This window comes from Apus apus, chromosome 3 (assembly GCF_020740795.1).
Source record: "Apus apus isolate bApuApu2 chromosome 3, bApuApu2.pri.cur, whole genome shotgun sequence".
NCBI lineage: Eukaryota > Metazoa > Chordata > Aves > Apodiformes > Apodidae > Apus > Apus apus.
Window position 1 is genome coordinate 19,046,414 of NC_067284.1, and position 24,622 is coordinate 19,071,035.

The 24,622-nt window shown below is 36.9% G+C and overlaps 1 protein-coding gene across 3 annotated transcripts in view; it reads right to left on the reverse strand.

Moving 5' to 3' along the window:
* The window catches only part of COL19A1 (collagen type XIX alpha 1 chain), a 182,040-nt gene that overhangs the window by 82,342 nt on the left and 75,076 nt on the right, over window positions 1-24,622 (reverse strand). For all 3 annotated transcript variants that reach the window (XM_051615561.1, XM_051615562.1, XM_051615563.1), the window contains 3 exons: window positions 15,498-15,551; window positions 6,056-6,109; window positions 5,304-5,339 (listed from right to left, as the gene is read on the reverse strand). In XM_051615561.1, the coding sequence (XP_051471521.1) occupies window positions 5,304-5,339; window positions 6,056-6,109; window positions 15,498-15,551 (144 nt within the window). The remainder of the gene's footprint in view (window positions 1-5,303; window positions 5,340-6,055; window positions 6,110-15,497; window positions 15,552-24,622) is intronic.

Sequence of the window (24,622 nt, forward strand, 5' to 3'; positions counted from 1 at the left end):
GATTGGACTTGATCTTAAAGGCCTTTTCCATCCAAAGAAATCCTATGAATTGGTGGGCAAATTCCACAGCAGGGGCTTGACCTAGTTCTTCAACAAACAGTTCTCACCAGGATAAAAATAGTCATCACATTGATGAATTACATATTTAAAGATCCCTCTGTAAAGCCCACAAATAGGGCAGTGCAGAATCACACGATGAAGCAGTCAGGTAAAAATCACCCACTAATTTTCAGATTCCTGACATAACCCAACATGTAATCCCATTAAAGAGGTGCGGCCTGACTGACTCAAAGAGCATTCCCCAGACACCCAAATATGCAGCTCATAGGACAGTCAGTACTGCTGTAGTTGCACCCATGCAAGAATGCCTCAGCATTCCAGACAGGATGCATTAAGATGCAGTTCAATTAAGTCTTAAATTCATCTACTTTTCTGGAAATGTTACCAGATGACAAGTTATGCTGTGCAGGTCATGACTGCCACTGTCATCCTTCCAACCATTTTGAGATTTTCCTCTTTGACCTGTTTCCACTGTATTGTGGGGAAATGAGTAGCTTCCTCTCATGAAAGACTGGTGATTACCCTCAGCAATCAAAGGAGGTGAAATAGAAATACTTTCTCTGCAGTCAAGATGGCTACAGCGTTGGTTTCCCAGATATCTTCAAGGCTTTTTACTTGCTGTGTTTGTCCTGCTGCTCTGCCTAGAGGCCCAAACAGGAGAGTTAGGAAGAAAGAGATCTGAAAATATAAACTATAATGGCTTCATGTCCTTGTCCACAAGACTGCTTATCACCACCCACACAGGAACCCAGAGAGCACGCAGACACACAATACTGTGAGAGGACAAAGTAGAATATGCTATGATTTTGCTTTTAAAACTGCTGTCAAGCCACTTAATTCTCTGGGAAGGAAGATGGCATTTAGCAGAAATATTTCAGTCTGTCAGAAAACATGATCAGTTACTTCTTCAGGATAATTTATTACTGAAAAAAACAGAAAATATGCTCCTCACTGATCTCATTATGCTTTAGGTTTGGTCATTCTGCATCTTTCTCCGGTAACTTGACAACTACTTTTCTTCAGAAGAAATAATTTCAAAGGGAAATTGCAAGAATAATTTCACAGAAGTTCACATTTCATTAACTTAGTACTTTTAATAGACATGGGTTTATATTGTAAGCAAATAAAGTGTAATTTAAAATCCTGAGAAATAATTTGAAATTATTCTTTACATTGATGTCTACTGCATATGGGACCATTCTCAAACTGTTCCTCTAATGAAGCACATATAAATCACTTTCAGGCCAACTTAGCCAACTGCAATTTTTGAAAAACAAATTTTTTTTTGAGGCTAAGACATCAGTCTTCACTTGTGCATTCAGCATCAGTATTGCTGCATAAAGAAGATTTAAAAAAGACTGAAACTGCTAAATCATTTTCTATTACACTAAGAGGGGAATCTTAACAGGATTTGCTTCCATACTTAAAAAGCATTTTTTAAGGAGGATGAGGTAAAGATCTCTATATCTGATGCAAGTACAGCTCCATTAAAAAGTTCAGGTAGAGAAAATTCAATATATATGAATGCATGTGAAGAGATCAAGAGAATTAGAACAAAAATACAATTTTCTCTCTCTTCTTTCTTGAGTTAATTAGAATCGCTCTCCTTTATATCATATGAAAAGAAAGAGAGGACAATATTAGTTGAGATGCTCACTAATGGGGGTATGTTCCCCCTTCTTCAGTAATACTATTAAGTAATAATAGTAATATTAAATGACTATATATATTCAGATAACTTATTTTTTCAGTGTGAGAAAAGAAAAGCATCATGTGGAGGACACAAGTAAGCAAAAGTGGCACATGATTTTTCAGAAAGAATCACTGATATACTGCTGCCCACCATAACAGCAAGAATGCCAGGATACCAAACTTCTTCTCTTCAAAATTCTGTATGAATGTCAAATAATTATAGTATAAACTGAAGTACAGTATCAAATTAATGTGTGAAATTCCCAGGCATCATTGCCAAAAGTGAACTTGTGCTTTACGTAAGTAACTGCTGAAGCTCCAAGGGGAAAGCTGTGTAATCTGTTGCTGATGTTTGCTGGGGAGGGCAGAGCCAGCAGTGACGGGGGAGCCTGCCCGGGCCTGAGTCTGTGGTTTCCTCCCGCCGCTGCCTTCACGCCACAGCTGTGCGCCTGCTTCCTTCGGCTCAATTTAACCAGAACTAGAAGCCAACATTCCAACTATCTGTTTAGTAAGCAAGTCTTGGGGACTTCTGTCTGTGACTGACTTAAGCCTCAGCTTCTGCATAAACACTTGGTGCCATCTGGATGAGTATTTTATAACTCCTGAAAGGGATAGGTTTGCAGGAACGTACGGACGGACGCTTGTTTTCCTCAGGAACTAAAAGCAGCATATCGAGTGTCAGGAGGAATAGTTTTCATACATTTTACAAGAGATGGCTGTGCTACCTTCCCTCACCTGTCACTCCTCTGACACGGCATGTACAGGCTTAAGCTAGGGATACCAGAGTGGCCGAGCTGTGGAGCCAGCTGTGACCCTGCAGAAAACAGTCCCCAGCTTCTGCCACTAAATTTCACATTTTGACAAAACCACACAACAGAGCAGTATAATCCCTCCTGTCTATTCTCTGAAGGGTCCTTGGCCACGGGAAACTTATCGGAGATCTTAAACTTTTCAAAATATGCCTGCCAGAAGTTGGCATAAATAGAGAGAAAAATCCATAATACATTCCCAGCATGGATTCTAAGAGCTGAAAAGTACTAAAGAGGTATCTAGTACCTGTAGAGCAATTCAGAAAGTTAACATACCAGAGGAATTAGAGAGAGCAGAAAGAAAGGATGAGAATCAAGCATGAGTTTGGACTACTCCCATATAACTAGCACCTCATAACTGAGGAGACAAAATAAATACATGTATCTTGACTTTTGTTAGTGTTAACTGACTCCATGGAAACAGAAAAAAACTAAACCCTTACTAAAAGTGCATAGATATGCCCATATATGTCAGAGTTAGTGATATGAGCCACTAAAATGTATGTGTATGAATAACAAAAGAACCAAATAAATATACTTGGAGCTCCTGAAATTAGCAATTTCAGTAGGATTCTATGTAGAGCCTGTAAATTCATCTTGTTTTTTTTTCAGCGTAGCATGGTTTTCACTACAATACTGTTTCTTTTTTTTTCTCTAATTCAGCATGCAAGAATCATGAAATTGTATTAAAAATACTTTCCTTACCTGCCTTAAAGAGATGTACAGAAAAACACGGGCTGCACTTCTAATCCTACCTTTATTAACTGCAGAAATATATAGCCAGGCACACAATTAATTTATTTTTTAATTCTCTGCTAGTGCTGCAAGTGAGAAGCATTGTTAAGTGTGAATGACTTAGGATTTTAGTAGAGATTTTCTCTTAAGGAAAATCAAACAGAAGTATTGTGAGCTTTTTTTTTTTTTTTCCCCAGACCAGTGCATTTTCTATTATATGAAATTCCTATTTCAAACTGGTAAATTATTTTTGCACCTTGAAAAGCCTCCATATTGTTTCCTCTGTTTTGCAGTTTGGGATATGCTCATTCACCCGATAGGTTGCTACAGAGGTTGGGTATTTATGAATTCTGCCATACATACTGCCTCTGAGTATCCCTCATTCCTTAGAGAGACTACACCTGTTTGTTAAGCCCTTCTAAAAATACAGCTTTTCCTCCAAGTAAAACAACTTCTATTTTCTGTGTTTTTTTCAGGTTGAAGGGCAAAACACAATGACTGTGCTTCTGAGCAGTAGGGGGGTTTACTGCATCTCAGGGATGACTGAAACCTTTTAGACACAGGGTTCCTGACACCCTTCATATTCTCACAGGTAGCAAAAGAACAGACACATGAAAAAAAAAGAGTTCCTACTACTTGTTGTCATATGGTTCTGTAGATCACCTACAGACAAATCCTCATGGACCGAAGGACCACCGGCCAGCTGTTTGGGAATAACTGCAGGGAAGCAGTCTCCATCTTTTGCCTCCTTCAGGCTCCCTGTGCTGAGGACATGACCATGGTGCAGGTCTGTGGGTGGAGAGAATGCTCTGGCCCTGCACATGCTCTAGCTCATACTGAGACGAGCCCATCTGGTAGACCTTCTCCAGTTTAATCCGCTGGTGTATGATTCCTATGGCAGTACATAGGAATGGAAGAACCCCACAGGGCAGCACAGCTCTGTAGTGCTGTCATTTCCCACCTGTCTCAGTATTGAATTGCACTGGGGCAGAAGGTCTATGACCCAGCAAAAACAAGTCCCCTTGATTACTCAGTCCCTCACTGCTCAAAAGCATTTTGGAATTAAGCTTTAACAATGTGTTTATTTTCACTGCTCTTCCCTCTCCGTCTCACAGAATAGCAATTCATTTTCCATTTTAGCTAAAAGAAATAAATTATTTTCACATTAGGAAAAACTAAAAATGATTGTAAGTAGAGGATATATTTATGACATTATGCATGAATCCCAAATTAAAGGAACATTTTAAAACTCTCTCTAACACTTCACAACTGAAACACTTATGTCACATTTTGGCTGTAGCAACATGAATGGTCCTGACACAGAAAGTTCTCATTCAGTGTCACATAAATGTAGATAATATCTGACCTACTACTTATTCACAGGAATACAGAACATCTTTCTCCCATGATTGTACATCATACAAGTCATGGCCACACAGAAGTCACAAAATCAAAACAACTCTGAAGACTGGATTTTCCCTGAGTCACCACCATTCATGTCATTCCTCATCTTCTAGCTCTTGCCAACAGAAATGCATGACTATTTACAGTGGTGGAGAGAGAAAGCCTTCCTGCTGAGCTATATATTCTCACAGCCTTGTAATCTGTCTTCAAGCTGCTAAACCAATTCACACTCACTCTTGTCTCTTCTCTCAGTTAGCAGATAGCAAAAAAATATATGTTCAGTGCATTTGTTAGTAAAATCCCTCTGAAGACTCATGTTTACTTTCCTAAAATGTAAATGTTTCCTTTTAAAAAGTGTGAAGAAGACCATCAGTGGATGTACTGATGCAGGAACATCCTTCTAAATATGCATATTTTCTTTATATTTATAAAATTCCCTTTTTCCTGCTTCACAATTAATGCAGAAAATGTAGAGGTGTTCCAAAGAGTGGGACCTGGCTCTTCAATTTAATTTCAAAAAAGTATTTACATTGCAAATAAGCTAAACCCTGCAACATTTCTTAGTGACTTTCTTTCATCTGTTTTTTTTTAATGCATACTTACACTCAAGGCAGGTGGTCCTGGTGGTCCTACTTCTCCCTAGTTAAAACAGGAGAGTAAATAATCTAGCAGTTTCTTTGGTTATACATTTTTGACCTTTAGGCATTTTAGAGGACATGCACCACTGCAGAAGTAAATTCAGTATAATCATCAAATATGCTCTGAAAACATTATGAAAACATATAAGAAAAGCAATATTCTTCTTCAGTAATGGTGTAGAAGTACATAGTTCACCACAGGGTAAATGAAGAAAAGAAAAATAAAATAAAATAATAAGAAGACAGATCTCTGCATAAATGGATCACAGCTTAAAAAAAGCAATCCTTAAAACACATTTGCATATGTTGAAATACAAGCTGCAAGTTACATGCACAAGGTGGCCACTGTGGTCAGTGTGACAGCTCAGATATGTAAAGACATTTGACTGTGTAAAATGTTCACAGAATTACGTCAGTGAGGTATGAATTGTGCTGTGAGGATTTCAAGTTTCAGTTCATGGAAGCAAATCAGAGCACCCAGAGAGCAATTCAGAACCATGGATTTAGGCTCCTGCTCTGAATTCCTTTCAAAATTTGTTTTGATAGAGTACCTGTTGTCCATATTTACAGTTAGTCTGTATTCATATTCTTCAATGCTTAAGCTACACAAATGGCAACAGGGGGTGCTTGTTCCATGTAGTTAAGGTAAAGTATTGAATACTGAAGAAATATAATGCACAATCACATATACATACAACTTTACAGATAAAAAAGTACCTTTTCTCCTTTAGGACCAGCCACACCAGGACTACCAGGGTCACCTTTTAGTCCCTAGGCAAAGAAGAAAAGTGTAAATCTGTTATCTGTGGAAAGCATTGGACAAAATTCTGTAGTGCTGTGCAGTATATTAGTATATACTAACCAACTAAAACTTGAATATAACATTCTTAATACTACTATCTCATAATTCTCTATTTTTATTATTTTGTGAACAGAGAAACATCTCTTGGAGACTGCATGAGTCTTCAACACATAATTAAACATACAAAGCCAATCTTCTTGATCCTGCCTCATTATGGCAAGTAGTGTCTATGTGTATCTCGTATGGCCTCACCAGTGCCGAGTATAAGGGAACTATCGCTTCTCTGTCCTGCTGGCCACAATATTTCTGATGCAGGCCAGGATGCCATTGGCTTTCTTGGCCACCTGGGCACACTGCTATCTCATGTTCATCCAGCTGTCAACCAGCACTCCTGTGTCCTTTTCTGCCAGGCAACCTTCCAGGCACTCTTCCCCAAGCCTGAAGTGTTGCCTGGGCTTGTTTTGCCAAGCTATAGAATAGTTTGGGTTGGAAGGGACCTTTAAAGGTCACCTAGTCTAACCCCCTTGCAATAAGCAGAGATATCTTCAAGTAGATCGGGTTGCTCAGAGTCCCACGCAACTTGGATGCTTCCAGGGATGGGGCATCCACCACCTCTCTGTACAACCTGTTCCAGTCTTTCACCACCATCATTTTTAAAAATGTCTTCCTCCTAGCTAGTCTGAATCTACCCTCTACAGTTTCTACAATACAGCTCAATACATGTCCCATCAGAAGCACACCGAAAAAATCTTTGTCACCCAGCACACAATATTTGTTGTCTTCTCCTTGCAGTAAAAGACATGGAAAAGCAAGAGGTTTTGAAATATGCCCAACAAATCCAAGCTGTTCTGCAGTACGGAATCAATTCTGATGCTGGATCAACTTTCCAGGAACTCCTTTTTTTTTAAGCCAAGATATTTGTCTTGTGCCTTCCCTCTGATCACTGCTTTAGAGGCATGCAACAAGAGGCCATGTACATTGTCAGTCAGAGACAGCTCTACAGATTAAATGATTTTAGTTAGAAACCAAATTATGGTGACAGAGGCAATACAGGAGCAAATCATAATGAGATATTCCACAAACAGGCCACCATTGTTGTTATTGTGGAGGTTAAATAGGTTGAGGATAGAAAAAGATTCATCTACATTTGAATTAAGGTTTACTAATTTAAGTTATTCCCAGCCCTGTTTTTGCCCTTGCAAACTCTCTTCCTCAGTTTGCAATAACTGGAAAGCTAGAGACAACTGGCACAAAGATGATAAGCAACATCTGTGCCTTGGTGGGTACAGAAACATTAAATCAGTGAGTGTTCTAAATACTGTGTATTTGTGCAACTTCACTTCCTGCTAAAATTACATTAATCCACCATCTGGAAGGAACATAATTTAGAATTATATGAGCATTTAAGTACCCACTTTGGATTAAATTTGTGGTTGTTGTAAATACCCCTGATTTAGCTTTGATTTGTCCTTTATTAAGCTTGCCAAATATGTAATAGTTAAATCAGAAGTAGTTTTGCTGTTTGAACTTAAAAAATGTAATCGGCAGATGGATTCAAAAACCAAGCCAAAAAATGGTTTTCTTTTTACAATCTGCATATTTATGACATAGTTTCACTACATTTTACTTTTCACCTCCTTCTGAAAGACTGCATAAAACACGACAACTCCATATTCTAAAAAGCCATTTTAGGGATTTTTCAGGTATACAAACTATATGGATCTGGTTCAAAATCAATATTAGCAAATCAGCAGTGGAACAATAGGTTTGAGTTTGAGAATTAGCTCTTGTGCTGTTTATTTACAGAAGAGAAAATACTAAAAAAATCTGCATCTCACAGAAGGTAGTATATCTGTGTCTCTACTAAATAGAAAAGACAACTGCAGATGAAAGATACTGAGCCCAAGCCATTCACTGTCAAACTATGAACCCAATTTTTATCTAATTGGTGTGCTAAAAGCTATTAGTAGTGTTCCTGCAGTGCACCTTGGTGAGGTAGGCAGTTTGACAGCTACTGCAGAGATGATTACCACAGAGGTTGACCTCACATAAAAGGACAAGGGGACACTATGTATTTGGCAACAAGTCTTACAGTATTTAGAGCAGTTCTGAGTACCTAGGAAGATTTTTTCTATAAAATACCTATTTTTAAATAATTGAATTAGCTTTCGTTTGAAATTTATAACCCCAAGAAAGAAAAGCAGCATTAAAAAATGTGCATAAAAGATTATCATATTAGAAGTATTGCTTGTTCTTCTACACATTATATATCTTTTTTTAAAAAATAATAAGTTTCTGTCATAGTGAATGCTTGCAAAAACACATCTGATACTGCATCATAACTGGTGTTCCCTCTAGCCACCCCTTTAAAGCTGCTGAGGGGTTTAGCTGCTGCTGACTAACTCTGAAATGACACAAGAAGTAAGAATTCCTATGCTAGGCCAAATCTGCTACAGACCCCTGTAGCACAGTACAGTATCCTCTCTCTGGCAGAGACCAGAACAGGATGCTTCAGTAAAACAGATGTGGCTATCTAAACAGATGTAATTGGGTTGATTTCAGATTCTGCCTGAATTAGAAAAGCCCATTTTCTGAAACATTTTAGGAGAATGAGGTCAGTTTTGAAAACAACAAGTTAATTTCTACTCATGTAAGGAATCTGTTATCAGATTTGGCAGAAATTCACAAAACAAGTAAAATTTACATCTCTCATAACAGAGAATGAATGAACTATTTAATTATAACTTAATTTCATTCCAGAATTTTTTGAGAAATATAATAATACGCATTTGTGAGTTCACACACAATCTTGAACTGGTACCTTTTTCTACTCTAAGGGCTACAGCTTGGCCTTTTTACAGGTCAGAATAAAGTTACACTGAGGTTCTTCTATGGATGCCAAAACATAAAGCAAGCATTAGGATACACAAGCAAAAGGCCAACTCAGCATTAACAAGATAGCAACATGAAAAATAGCAGGAATGAGAAATGTTAAATATATAACAACAGGTATTACTGTAACATAATTGCTGACCAAGACAGAAATTACTAGAACAAATAAATAACAAATACCAATAGGGGTGGAAAGTCAGCAAAATTCATTCGGGCTAAGAGGGGAAAGATTAAACTAGAAGTAGGTTTTTTGTTTGGAAGGGGATGACAGTGGTATTTTTTCTGGTGGAAGGAATTTAAAAGAGAAGTTACCATACTGGTTGACACTTTTTTTGATACATCTTTAACCAGTCATTTCTCTGATATTAGTTTACTGGAGTCTTAGCCATCCTAGAAAACCAATTGGACTAGGAGAAGAAAACAATGAAAAATCACTAGCTGTTCATGAAAACTCTAAAAAGAACCATGACTACAAATTCGTCAAAGGACAAGGTTTTATTCATGGTGTCCCAACGGCACTGGAATAAAGGCAACAGCTTTTCTACTTGAATTTTCCTTTTAAACCAGCAACAATCTCATGTTTGCTGTGCTCTGGAGTTCCAGAGTTTGGAAAACTTAACTTAGTGACATGATAAGTCTGAGAACATTTTATTTATTCAAAAGAAGTGCCAGGTATAACTTAGAACCAGAACTAAACCATTTTTCACTTCTTATGGTTTCAGTCATTTGAACAAGATCAGAACAGTCAAAGATTTTGCAAGGAAGGGGAACTAAACAACATTTTCCCCGTAAGTCAATTCTTTTGGGTCAATGTGATGATTTGCAAACTGGTATGGCTACCACCAGCAGCAAAACTGTCAGAAGATGAAGAGAACAGAGGATTGATAGCTTGCTACTTGTGCTGGGAAATCACACCCTATATGCTTGTAGCGTCTGAGGAACTACCCTACGAAGGAATCCTAGCCCATAGGAGTATCATCTAACCTGCCCATCAAATGACAGCAACAACTTGCACCCAAGTACATACTTTCTGTGAGTACTCCCATATAACATACAGGGGTTATATTAAAAGGGAAATGTGTTTGTGCTCACACAGGATGGGGGAAGCATCCTGTCATTTAAAGGAGTCTGCTTCTGTAAATTAGATTTTCTTGCTGACTTGTCTGTCACTTTTCATCTTGACACACTGATGTTGAGCTGGGTTTAGAAGCCACACAAGGGATTTAGAAGGGTTTAGTAAGCAGAAGTGTCTGCAGCTGAAACCAAGAAGTTGGCAATACTTATGATAAAAACTCTACAGCCCAAAGGAGGGGATTTGAATGACAGACAATTGAGGTTTGAGGAAGTCTTTTAGCAGCAGACTGAAAACAAGCTGATCTGGAAGCAAATGCAGAAGCCTCAAGAAAACAAAGGTGTGGAGAGGGAGCTTACTGGGAAATTCTTACAGAGCTGCCAGAGTTTTTAAGGCCTGGCAACAGACAACTGGATTGAAGGGTTTCCATATGGACTGGAGACCAGAGGAAGCAAGAGTATCAAGAGCCAGGATCCTGTTTAGTATCTAGAAGATAAACTACCAAGATGAAGAAACAGTACCAGCCTCAAAACAAACTTCACAGGTAGTGTTAGAAGTTAGGGCCCAGAACCTCTTTTCAGCTGCTATCAGTTACTTATCCACAACTGGGAAATATTTGAGAAGTGCATTAGCTGCTCACCCTGAGACAAAACATTTACTAAAAATTTTACATGAATTTGGACAGAGGAGTTTGAAAGAGAGTATGTAAATAACTAAATTGTTAGCTTTGCATGAAGTTATCAATAAGAAAACTCTTTCTAGACTTCAGGAACCTGAGAAAAATTGTTACGTGTTTATTCCAAGTAAAACACATTTTTGTGCCCTAATGGTCTACTCGATGAATTCTGATAGAACATGAATGTTCACCAAGGACTGGATGTGTTTAAAAGTTGTGTAGATATGGTGTTCAGGGACATGTTTTAGCAGTGGACTTGGTAGAGTTAGGTTAATGATTGGACTTGGTGATCTTAAAGGTCTTTTCCAACCTAAACAATTCTATGATTCTATGACAGAAAAATTTTCTCAGAGAGAGCAGCAGCCATTGCTTATACAGTATCACAGAAAAGAGATGAAACAGGTAAAATGTACCATCAGCTGAATACAGGTGCTCTTCCCAATGAAAATAAGCAGAAATCAGCTGGATCCCAACCAGAGGTCTCCAGCAACTGCTGCAGCAGCCAAGTCTCACCCACTGGACATGCACCTGTTTGTGCAAATTCACTACACTGCATGCTTGTGGCAAAGAAAAATGCTCTAAGCTTGGCATAAGCTTTTGAAAACAGGTTTGGAACAACATCATTCAGTATTTACAGTTATCTGGCCTGCATTAGAGTAATGAGATTCAATCTCATTTCAGGCTAAAATCTCTTAGGACACTTCTTATCTAAAGTACTAGAAATACAGTAGGCAATCCAACAAGTTAACCAACAATGTGCAAGCAAATTATTACAGATCAAAATCTCTACTAAGTAATAAATCTTGGAAATACTCTGACAAGTAGGACAACAGAACTACACGTGCTCCACAGAACAGCCTTACATTCAAAATTAAAACCACAGCTTCAGAGTCAGCTGTACAACACCAAGCTGTTTATGTTGGGATAACTTCTAATTTAGAGAAGTATTTTCAAAGATCCAGACAACACAGTATTTTTCAGTTTATGTCTCATGTACTCATAAATATTGCCATTGCTCTTTTCTTATTAATGTCATTTAGAAACTTCAAATCGCTGCACTACTAGAATTTTCTGGATCCTGTGCAACTCCTACTATCTCCTTACACTTTTGTTCCTAACAGGAACTTCAAACTCCAGATATAATTAAATCTCATTACTAAATTCACATTTTCAAGCAACAGGCTTCTTCCCTCCCTATCCAAATATTTCCTTACAATGCTAATACTAAGAGAGTTCAAGATTACAGAGACAGGCCATGAAGGTAAACTACTGATTTCAAGACACTGGATACGTTTAAAAATGTTCCTATTTCTGTTCACCTTTTTCCACATGCATAAAAAAGTCCAATATGTTTTCCATCCTTCCATTGAAAACCTGTGATATTTTCATTGCTCTCTGAATTTCACAGGTCCATTCTTTGACATCAGGTATGTAAAGAATAACAACATTTTATTTAGGAAAATTTTTTAAAAAGTCAGTTAGGCTATCATATTTCCCAGCAGGATTAAATAAAAAAACAACTCCTGAATCAGTTGGCTTAATGCTGTGAAGATTATATGCCAGATTTTCATTTCTGATTTTTTTTTAATACTTTTTTCTCCTTTCTTTTCAATTTATAAGAAAGACTGTATTCTTCACCTAGGTATGCCTAACACATGCTGATAGGATAAAACTTTCTGTTTTCACTTACTTTTGCTGAAGGATTTATGTAATCAAAATACTAATTAGAAGCATCCCAGGGGATTCACTTCATACCTGACTGCTGATCAAGAAAATTACATGACTACAAAAGGATTCTGAAAGTTTTAATGATGAAGGATTTTTTTTTTTCCATTTCAGTTCAACTGAGAAGCATATGAATATCACATAGATCTCACTCCATAGGTAGTTTCATGGCCATTTGTATTGCAAATTTGTCCTTATTCCACATGGAATAACAGCATAATGGATAAGAAACTGTATTTATCAGGATTTCTTACAGACAGTGTGTCTATGAATCTCCACTTGTTATCGTGATACAAATGATAGCATTATTAAAGTCAAGTGGCTATAAAAGTCTCAAGGAACAAAACTCAGAGATACTACCCAAGGAAACTGGCTGTTCACATCATACAAACAAATAACCTGGTTACAGATGCAATGTGAACACATGCCACAGAAGGACTACATTAGTCATAAATGAAGTTATTTATGACTACTCCTTAAGAAGCTAAAAACAATGGCAACCACATTACCAGTATTTATAGTAAGTGTTCTCAAAAAGATTTTGAATAATGTCCCAGACTGGGCCATGGCACTGTAGATATTTGGCTCAGATTCTTGGAGTGATAAACTGGGAGATGTGCAGAGCAGTTAAATGTGTTCACAGTTCTTGCATCCAAACCTGGTTCTGAATGCAATTAACTGACCCAGTTAGCAAAACCAGTGAAGGATGGGGGAATTAAACTTTTTAGGTATCTCTTAGTCATTAAATAAAGCCTAGTCTCCAAGTCAATTCTATTTTCCCCTCTGTCATGCTACTTCATCCTAGCAAGAACTTTTTGTACAGCTAAGAAAGCACTAGTAACAGCAAGCAAACGGAAATTTCTTTCTGTGACACATACTTTCTGGATTTTGATTCAAATAAATTTGAATAAATTTCTAACATTCATGCAAATAAATACGTTCAGTCATCATTTGCATGTTCTTCACTTGTGGCTACAGAAAGCCTCACTCCCCCAGCCAGAGAGACAACAGCTGCCAGCAGCCAATAAGACGAGTTTTAAGTGTTTTTAGGCTTTCTTTATACAGCACTGCAGATTACACCCATGAAAGCAGATTAACTTGATTATTTCAGAAATATCAGATGTTACATGTCTGTATGTGGAATCAGTTTGAGAGACACTGATAGGAACAAAAAGTCAATGATACACAGTCCTTTAAATTTCAACTTAATGACTATCATGTCCATTCATTGTGATAACTGAATCCACAACATTTTATATAAGTGTTTTTAAAAGGGAACTGTGTGTGCTTTCAAACAATATGATGTATTGCCTTGTGCAATTTCACTTCTAAAATACTAGAATGACAGTTCTCATGATGATAATCTATAATTTCTTGACACATTACAATAGTTCAGTAAATACTTCAAACTATAAGGTTCGCTATTTTACACTTTGACAGTGCTGCTATGTCAAATATGTTCTTGAGTTCACCAGATACTTGGTATACCTTACTCTTCCTAAGAGACTTATGGAACAAGATCCCATGTAGTAAAGGAGATCGTGTAAGACCAACACAGACATGTCCTCAGAGCTATGGAAAGAAACACAGATGTGTTTTTTCCATGCTGTCAGCATATATGTATCCATGACAGAAGTATACGGTTCACCTTTACAGACAGGCAGGCTACAAGAGAATAACTCTTTGAATACCTAAATGTAGTTTCAGCTCAATACATAGTATAAGTTTTCATAGGGAGGACATCCACTATTAGTCAAAAATAGCCTGATCTATCTAGCGTTAAATTATAATAACCAAAAATAGGAAAAATATGTTCATGGTTACAGCGTGCATAGAAAGCCAGATGACATTAAAAGCGTCATAATTACATAGTCTGTTTTATTGCATTTTCAGCAGACCCAGATAGACTGTCATAACATTTTTGTGTCAAATGCTGACCCTTTTACTCTTTTGGTAAAGATGCTTAGAAAAACTTTGCTGAATGTTTTTTCTAAATCCTGTATCTGGATTTCAGTCCTAATGCCAGTCATTCTCCACCAAATTTTGGCAATCAGGTTCAGATCCCTCTGTGAGATGCTCTCTGTCTTCAGCTGTGACGCTTTGCAACTGGAGAGCCAACAGTATCCTGCATTAAAACCTAAACCAAGGTTGACCTCTAGCTAGGTCAAGGGGAAGACAGGAGGGGAAGAGGGGGATAAAGAAATCTGCTGGCTTGATTTATTTATATCTTGCCGTGCAAACCATTCTGGTTGGCCATTTTAGTACTGCACTGAAAAAAATGCTGATTTTCTGCCCTCTTATCTTTGTTTCATATACACAAAAATAAATTTATATTTAAAAACAAATTAAGCAAAAGTAAGGTTTATTACTGGGCATGCCTATAGTGTTAGCTTGGGCTAAAGCTTGGCTGTGAACTCAATGACCAGAATTATCAAATATTTTTAAACACAGATTCATGCTCTACCTCATTTATGCAGCACACCAATTAACTAAGTGAAATCTGGCAGAGAAAAAAAGTGAAATTTTAACTAAATTTTCTATCACATGAGTCACATGGCACAGTGAGCGGCCCATGGCTCTCACCTAGGAATGGCTAACAGCCTGTGCATTTTGCTTTTCAGAACTCAAAGCTGCAGGCATAGCTTTACCCTGCTTCCAGAAATGCCCTCTTTTTCAGCAGCTTACCTCACCAGGAATTATTCTCATCTATACTGTGTTGCTTTAACCCCCGTGCTTGCTTCATTTTATCTCATGAGCCCTTAGCAGAAGTATCATGGAACTTACCATAACCTTATCCACAGCTCTTCTCTGAAGCCCTAAGAACTTATTTCTCAGCTGATTGCATCTCTTTTTCCTGCCCCATCATCTTGCAGATGTTAAATCTCCAGGCAGACAGATCTTTCATCAATCTCTTTATATAAATTCTGAATTTCATTGCTTAACCATTCCTCCAAAAGTTGTAACTGGACTGTTTCATTATCATTCAGTTTACCTCTCTTCCATGAATGCCTTCTGGTCCTGGTTCTCCTTTATCTCCTTTTTCACCCTAGAAGAATGAATATTTATTTTATTATTTTTACAAAACAAAACCTAACCCGTGACACTTTTTAACAGAAAGAGTATTTTAAGATTTTTGTCTGTTCTACATAAAATTACACATATACACTGCAGGCTGCAAAAGCAAAATTATTTCCTACATTCCAACAGAAATTCTTTCCAAATAAATGCCTCTGAAAAATGCCTAATACTCAGAGAGCTGCAGCTCTCTCTACTTCACAGTGCCATGGAACATCCATAAAGACTCATCAAAGAAAAACACTCTTGGTTCTCACAGCACTACAAGGACATGGTGCTGAAACAGAAATTTAGGCTGGGGAACAGTTTTCTTTTTGAAAATCATAACATTGAAATTAAATTAATTGCTTTCATTCTGAGACTGTTCTTAAATAAACAGTTCTTGTAATAAATATTTGATAGCAGAACTGTCCTCAATATTATAATCTGTCTTTGACTCATACTGGTATAGGGTTCACTGATTGCATATGAAAAATGGAAACAATTTTTCTTCTGGCAATTTTATCACAAGTATGGAATAAGAACAACATTACGAATCAACAGAAAAAAATGGTGGGAAGGATGCTTCAGATTTGACTACACAGGCTGGTTCCTGTGTTTGCTCATGAAACACTAATTACAAAAAAACAATATCCTTTGCAGAATACATGAGATGGTTCAGTTCTGTATTATCCCTAATACCATGCTATTCTAGTTAACGTATTAAATCGAAGTGAACAAAACACAAGTACTTAAGAAGCATAATTTAAGGGAGAATGTCTTACAGAACCAACAAATTTAACAGCTCTATAATTCTGTCACTAGGCTGAACTTTGTCAAATCATAAAGGTAACATAATACCAACAAAAGCATGAGGACTGACTTTACTAGAGCCCAAGCTCTTCATACCAGTCAAAGAAAGGGAATAAGCCTGAACTGAATTTCACTTATCACCAGGGGACTACATTTGTCTGAGCAGAACCTATTCATTATGTCAGTATCATCTTCATAATTCTGTTAAGTAAATGTTATTGAACTGAGGTCATTCAGCTAACTCCATTTGTGACATAGTCCTGGATTCAGAGCTATTCCTCCAGTGGCAATGACAGAGGGCATTTCATCTAATAATCAGTTCTACTAAATGAGTTTGTATGAGCTTTATCAAACAACTGAAGCCTACTAACAAATTAGCAACAGCAAACTGTGAATTTAATAATCCCATGCACAAGATGGCTTTGCTAGTTCATTGTTTCCATTTGAATACATCTTGATGATAACAAACCAAATGCTATGCATTAGCCTGAATTGTACTGTTTGAGGTTTTTCCTCAAGTATTGTCTTTATTGCTTGTAAAAAAAACAAACCAAAGCAAGACAAATGACACTAAAGAGTTATAGGAATTCAACACTGGTTATTTTAGTTATTTATTCTATAAAGACCTCTTTGTTCTATGGATTATGGCATTGCTTGAGAGATAAATTGTCTTGCTGCCAGTTTAAACAGTAACAGCTTAAGTCCCAAATTTACTTCTTTTTTTTTTTTTTTTAATAGTTCAATTAAAAATTTCAGAAAATAACTGGAAAATGACATTTAGAACTGCCTTCAGGATCTTTTAACATGCTACAGCCTTGCAAGAACTACGAAGGTACAGTAATTTATTTACCATAATATCTCCTTATCTGAATATATTCCTAGGAGATTTAAAAATCATTATAATTTATGGAGTGCTTTTTTTTCTTCTATGATTTGTTTATCTGCTTTCATACGTGAAGAGTAAATGACATAAATATGTGCAGTTTTTCCTTCACATGTAGTAGCATCCTGTAAACTCCTTGATGCACAGGTGGAAACCTCAGGTAGAAATATCTTGTCATAATTTGTTATCCAGCATCTATATTACATAAAAACCTAATCAGAGAGCCTGAGCCAAAATAAGACCCTCCCCTTGCCCTTGCTTATATGCCTTGATGCTAGATGAGCAGCAAGTATTTGAGACTGTCTTTTTCTTCTACAGCAGGCACAGTACCTTTAAAATTATAGTGGGTAGTTCTACACACGTAAAAGTGTGGTTAGTGAACACAGGGAAGAAAGAAAAAGTCCCTTTTTAATGAATTTACAAGATATTTGGATTTAAGATGTTTATCAGTTTCTTAGACAAAATTATTAAAAGCACCTCCTGTTAATGAGCCTGGACCTCTGTAGAGTCCCCAGAACCACAGGCTTTCTGCCAGGTATACAATTTACTGTGAACCTATTCTGATTTTTTAATTGAGTAAATGATTTTTTTTTTGTCACCAAGCCCATTGTGTCGAATGTCCGTGTCCTCTGTGGAGCCAAAATTCAAATCAGAGATCCAATTTTTACAATTTATTCTCATGAGAACTGAGCCAAGTAATGCTCATTTCTGCCTTTATGGAGTGCAATATACTGCATAATTAACAGCTTCAAATCTAGCCTATTTGCAGAATGGCTGAAGCCACTCTGCAGTGTAGAGGCGGCTGTTAGTAATCAACATTGTGGCTTACCTCATATATTAACAAAAAGGAGTGAAAAATGTGTTATTGCCATTTTATATTTAATGTTCCTGCCTGTTTATGCTGTATTCAGATGGGACAATTAAAGACAATTTATTGCAAAAAGAGGATGACAAAACTTGAGGTGCTATGCCTTGCTCATTAGTTAACTAAATCTAGTCCAATATAACTGAATTATTAGTATTTCTTTGGGTGCATTCTGCTTTCAACTACCCAAATGGAACAAGTTGATGGGGTTGCCTCAGTATAAGCATTGGGAGGGATTCCGCCTGCCATGTGTAAAAGTGGAAACACTGAATTCAGTGGTAACATTCTTTAATTAGAGACAGGGGTTCAAGCATGGCTTCTCTAAGACTAGAGTACCAATATTCAACCCACTTGTCAACAAGCTTGCCTCATTTTACTTGCATACTATTTCCTCCTTATTATAAAGGCAAATAAATGCATTTGGAAATAAAATACCTAAAAATTTACCAAAAAAGGTAAAGTTTATTTTGCAGTGCTGCTCTGTTAATGATACTAATCAGGAATTCCTGATATCCTTTTTCCCAAGCATTTTAAAGTACCATTGTTAACAATAGCTGAATTACTCTCCAAAGTATACAGTATCACTAACTCAGTGCAGATATCTTACAGATTTTAACCTCTGAAACTCTGAGATTTAAAGGGGAAGATGGTAGATTTAGGCTAGACCTTAGAAAGAAAGGTTTTACTACAAGGGTGGTGAGACACTGGCCCAGGTTGCCCAGCAAAGCTGTGGCTGCCCCACCCCAAAGTGTTCAAGGCCAGGCTGGATGGGACTTTGAGCAACTTGGTCTAGTGGGAGGTGTCCCTGCTCACGCAGGGGGGTTGGAACTAGATGATCTTTGAGGTCCTTTCATTCTATGATTCTATGTTTTTACCCTACATATCTTTATGATATAGTTATGGGTTAGTTGCTGGGTTTTTGTTTGTTTGTTTTTCAATATTTTCTGTGTTTTGCTACAGCTCTATCTCAGCAGAATTCTCTACGTACACTTTCTTTTCTTGTGATAATTTCTCTATACCTTCTTAAAAACTGAACCGAGCTCGTAGTAATAGTTACTGATTTTTCCTAAAACAGTTATGAATTTAAAAAATCAGTATCTTCAGTTAAGAAAAACCCCTATAGTTTTTGCTAATAGATGTTCAGAGAGCTGGGGTTGTGAAGGGGTCCATCCCAGTAACGTTGTTATTGACTGACCTGTTACATTTCTGCAGAAAGTGGCATAGTATACTTAAGGAAAGTGGCGACACTCAAGAGGAAGCACTTCAGGACCGCTGAGACACTATCAGATCTAAAAGGAGTAGAAGAACTCAAAGCAGACTAAAGATCCTGCCTCATTTCAGACTGAGAGGGACTACGGAAGGAAATCAAAGATGGACACATGAAGCTTATTAATAAACAAACTGCAACCCTGTATCACATAAAACTACTACCTAAGCAGGGTTAGAAAGAGGCAGCACAAAATACTGCAGAAATACACTTCTATTTCTAATAAACTAAAATCAATGGTGATGACCTGGAAGGATGTTACTGTGAGACCTGTGTCCTCCCAGATTCACGTATTTAGGATACTCAAGACACGGAAAGAATGCAGGTGATGACAAAGCTTCACAGGCATTAGCAATTCAGAGACCTCAGCAGATACAATTACAAAGAAACTGTGACCAAAAACTTTCTGATTCCAAGACGGTGTGCCATCACCATCTTGTGAAAGAGCCTGAAACAACCGGTGTCCTGCCTGACCAAGCCGGATACCATACCTGAAGAAAGAGTTTTCCTTCCTGCTTCACTTACATAGACTGAACAATACTGACGAAGTTCATACCAGCTAACGACTGCTTAGTGTCATGCATCACATTTCTAAGCAAGCTTTAAGCATTTCTAAGCCAGAGACAGTGCATAAATGCAAAGTACCACTTCAACTGAATTCAACATCGTAGGCACAGAACTATTTGAAACCAGGCCAACCCATGGCTTCAAAAGTACGTTGATGAATTGCCTCTTTCTGTCAGAAGGACTGAGGCAGACACCCCTTCTCATTCTTTGTAGAAAAACCTTAAATTGCAAAGTTGCTTCAATTATTCAGATCAGTGACTGAAAAAAAAAAAAATCAAGTCCAGTAAATGCTATAGTGTAGTCCTCTCCAAACAAAGAAATCATGTGCACAAAGAGTAGGTAAAGAATAATCTCTGTGGCACACTACTGCAGAAAAGGATCTGGGGATTATCATGTATCTCATAGTGGGAGAGAGTCTGTAACACAAAGCTATTTTTAAAAGGCTCTCTTTGCCAGTCACAACTTGAAAAAACCCACAATTATTCCAGTTTACTTGCCACAGACAAGAACAGTGAAAACCAATATCAAGTTCAGGGAATCGTATTTTTCATTGAACTTTGTCAACTTTCAGTTCTCTGCTCTTCTCCAAACTAGAATGACAGAAAGTTTGGAAAAATAAGAGGAGAAAAAAAAGTGAACATAGGACATAGTGATTAATTTCAAATATATGAAAGAATGCTATAGACAGGACAAAAAGTTTTTCACTAAAAAATGGGGTTCGTTTGGAGCCAAAATGTTTTCGCTTTGGAGGGATAGGGGATGTCAGGAGGAGGAGTTGGGGTTACGAAGGCAGAATAGTACTGTACTGACCTAAAAATAGAGTGAAAACTGCCTTAACTGCAGGTTTTGCTTGAGAATGCTCTAGATAGATTTGATGATACCTCACTGTAGGTGTGTTTTCATGGGGTTGAGGCAGATTTAACCTTGTACCTCTTCCAGGGTAAGATTTCCTCCAGGGTAACATTGGTTCTGATATGATTGCTATCTCTTAGGATTTGTGACAGTCACATTATAAAACAGTTTGAGCTTTTCTTAGGATGATGTCCTTGCTGAGTAATGATTAGAGTGTCTGCAAGAGGCAAATGTCTTAAGGAGTCAAAATGATATAATTTAATAAATAAACTCTTTTTTCATGAAGGCATGGAAAGACAGGCAACATTGATTCAAATGCCATAAATATACAGGATAAGAATATGATTGAGCTGCTTGCACTATCACTATGCCATTATCACCAAGCACAGTAATTGAATAGCATCAGTTTAGAGATAAAGAACAGCAAAATAAAAATCAAACCAAACAACACGGAGGTCACAGGAGTGAACAGATGAATGCATTCTCTTTAGATTGAAGGACCAAACCATGTAGTTTAGGCATATGTTTACTTTTTTAATGAAAAGTAAACTCTCACATTGCAATATCTGCAAACATCAATTTCCAAAACAGTCTGTCAATTCAATGGCATCCTGGCAGGCAATGAAGTGGCCTCAGTCATTGCTTTACTGAAATATTTTCTTACCTAGCCTACAAAACTATGATATACTTGAGAACTGAATCTCCAGAAAACTCAAATTCTTTTTTTTCATATCTAGAAAATGTCACAGAAAGGCTACCAATAACGCCTTACTGAAAACACAAAAAAACAGTTCTTTGATCTCTTAATGGGTTCCTTACAGATCTCTGAATCTCAACTTGATCCTTATCTTCAGTGTAACCCTATGATGTGGAAATAAAAAAGACTGTCTGACACTCCCTGATGGTGATGAGAGCCAGTAGTTGAGATCATTAAGGAAATACTAAAAGACATTAAGTAATACTGGGAGAAGTGGAAAAAATAATCTATATAGAATAGTATGTAACATACATTTTCACCTAAGAGACTTGTTAGAATAAAAGAAACATAAAAACACAATTTCATCCTTTCAGGTGATAGATGTTAGCCAGCACAAGAGGAAAAATTACTGAGATTTTGCCTGACTCTGACTTCCTAAAATTTATACAAGCCTGATCACAATCTAACATTTACCTTTATTATTTAATAATAAATGCTGCAAACAAATGTGCTCAGGTTTAAGATGCTCAAACTGGTTTTGATTTTTGCCACATGAAATTTAGATGCTGTGGTTTGCAAACTTTGTTCGTTATTCTATCCTGCCATGGCTCACTCTGCCATCACCATTTTATTATTTGAGTTTTTTTCCTCCTTCAAACCTTTCAATGTCCAGGAGAAATAACAAAACAAAACAAAAAAATCATCATCCAAAACTTTGCTCTTTTTGGTAATTATTTGATCATATATTCCTAGATTTAGAAAAAAAATTCTTAACCTAAAATTTTTATGCATAAAAATAAGAAAAATAATACAGCCTAAAGCATGAGCTTCAGTCTCCTAGATAAAATGTATTCTTATACTCAAATACATTGATGCTTTCTTCAGAGAAAGCACAATCAGTCAGGTAAAATGTGTTTGTAAGGAAAAGTCACTATTTCTTTTTTCAGGAGGATCTTCATTTGCAAATGTTACTTTGTATTTATGGCCAAAGACTTTACTGAATATGAATAGCTTTCTGTAATAACTCACATCTTGCCCAGAAAATCAGTTTGGTGTTTATTTCAAGAATTTTCATTTACATTTCATATACAGAAAGAAGTAATTGAAAACATTTTAAAGACTCTAAAAACCTCACCATTAATAGGAATAAATATTCTATACTTCACTCATTCCATCTGGCTGAGTTCTACAATACATTTTATACATGGAATATCACTTCAATTTAAAAATTGGTGTATTGTACATAATTCATTGTGCTATATTTCCTTAAAACCCCAAAGCAAAAAAGCTTTCCCAACTACAAAGACTGATGAATTCAGTCAGACAACTCACACACAACTTTCTATAAAGAGGATATACAGGGTACTTTCATTGTCCAGTTTTCCTCTCTTGCTGCAGTCTCTCTGGTTAATCTCATCTGCAAATGTAAAATCAACAACCATTTCTATGAGCCATCATTTACACTTGTCTAGACTTGCCTCCTGTCCAAGCAAATATCGTAATTTTCCAGTATCTTGTTGTTGATATCTAACCATTCAAATTACTTTGAAATGTTTCTTCCAACATTTTTTTTCCTTGAGAAAGCTTCCTCTTTGGAACTGAAAAAGCACTGATTCTACTAGTCCCCAAGAACTGGGACTCATCTTGAAGTGAGTCTCAGAGATCCAAACCACATCCAGACAATAGACATGACCTTTATCAGCTATCACGGAGCTACCACTTTCATTCAGACTCGATCTTTTTTTCTCCACTCTTCATAAATGTTCCTTCCTTCTTTCACCCACCCATTCTGAATGCCAGTGCTAAAACTCTGTTCATCATTCATCTTCTCCTTTGCTGCTTCTCATGCACACATACTTAAATACCAGGAAACCTAAGTTCTAAACTCAGAGACAAAGTGCACAACTTGGCATTGCAAGGTTACACAAAGTGATTCCATTATGCCTCTTTAAATAACATCTGCCTCCAGTCCAGTTCTTCTCAGATGTGATGATTGCAAAATCTGCACAATAGATGAAACATCATCTTTAATACTTTGCTCTTTATCAGCCAAATCTGGTTGTTTAGTAGGTATCTATTTTCTGTCTTACATCTTATATTTTAATTATAATTATTTTGGGGATGAGGTAAATGGTCTGCTATATATTGTGCCTAACACAAGGGAATCGTAATACATGGTTTGACTTGCATAAATATCAGAGATGTTACTGAATTTTGCTCTCGCACCAACAGAATAGTAGAGTTGGGCTTCAAGTTTCCAGCACTGAATTCTACAATAAATTTGAATTCTAGTATCTTGTGTATTTATTGACAGATTAAAAACTAAACCCAAAACACTGTCTTGTTTAATGAGCACATTATTTTTCCCTTTCTTAAGTAAATACTACAAATGGATTTGACTTTCAGCTACAATTGTTTAAAATTCTATCTGCCTTTTAGTGGGGAGGCTTCTGTTTATACTGGCTTAGCATTAGTGTTGAATGAAGATTTTTCCATAGGAGGAATAAACTAATTTCTTTTCCAAGCTGGTCTCCTAAGGCAACCTAAAACCAATCTGTTCTTGTCAGCAGTTGACAAATAGTATTGTTTTCACAGTGTAGTATTCTTTAGTCACCCGTGCTTTCATGGGTTTGGCAGGGTATTGCTATTGTTATTTAGATTCTAAAAGATGCCCTGCAGATAGTTAAAGTAATGTCAAGTGTTTGTGCAAACTGATGGACTGCTATGTCTTTTCTGCAAATATTGCACCTCTAGGTCTACTTTCTACCACGTGACAACGAAAATAATAGCATTTTCTGTAGATATGACTATGGACCGTCTCCATCAGGCCCGTACAGAGAGCAGTATTGGTTACCTCTATTTTCTTAGACTACATTAAGTAGTTTATTAAGGTCATAGAAATGCATACTTATACCAGGAAACTGGGGTTTCAATAAAGCTCTCATGGATCCTGGTACAATCTAAAAGTGCTCAGTTTTCAGACAGATGTTTATCTGTTGATCTGTGTTCAGAACAGACACACCTTCCTCAGACTTCACTAAGGTCAGTTCAAAACACAGCTAGAAAAATAGGAAATGGGTGGCTTTTGCATAAAACTTAGTCATTATAGGAAATTTTCT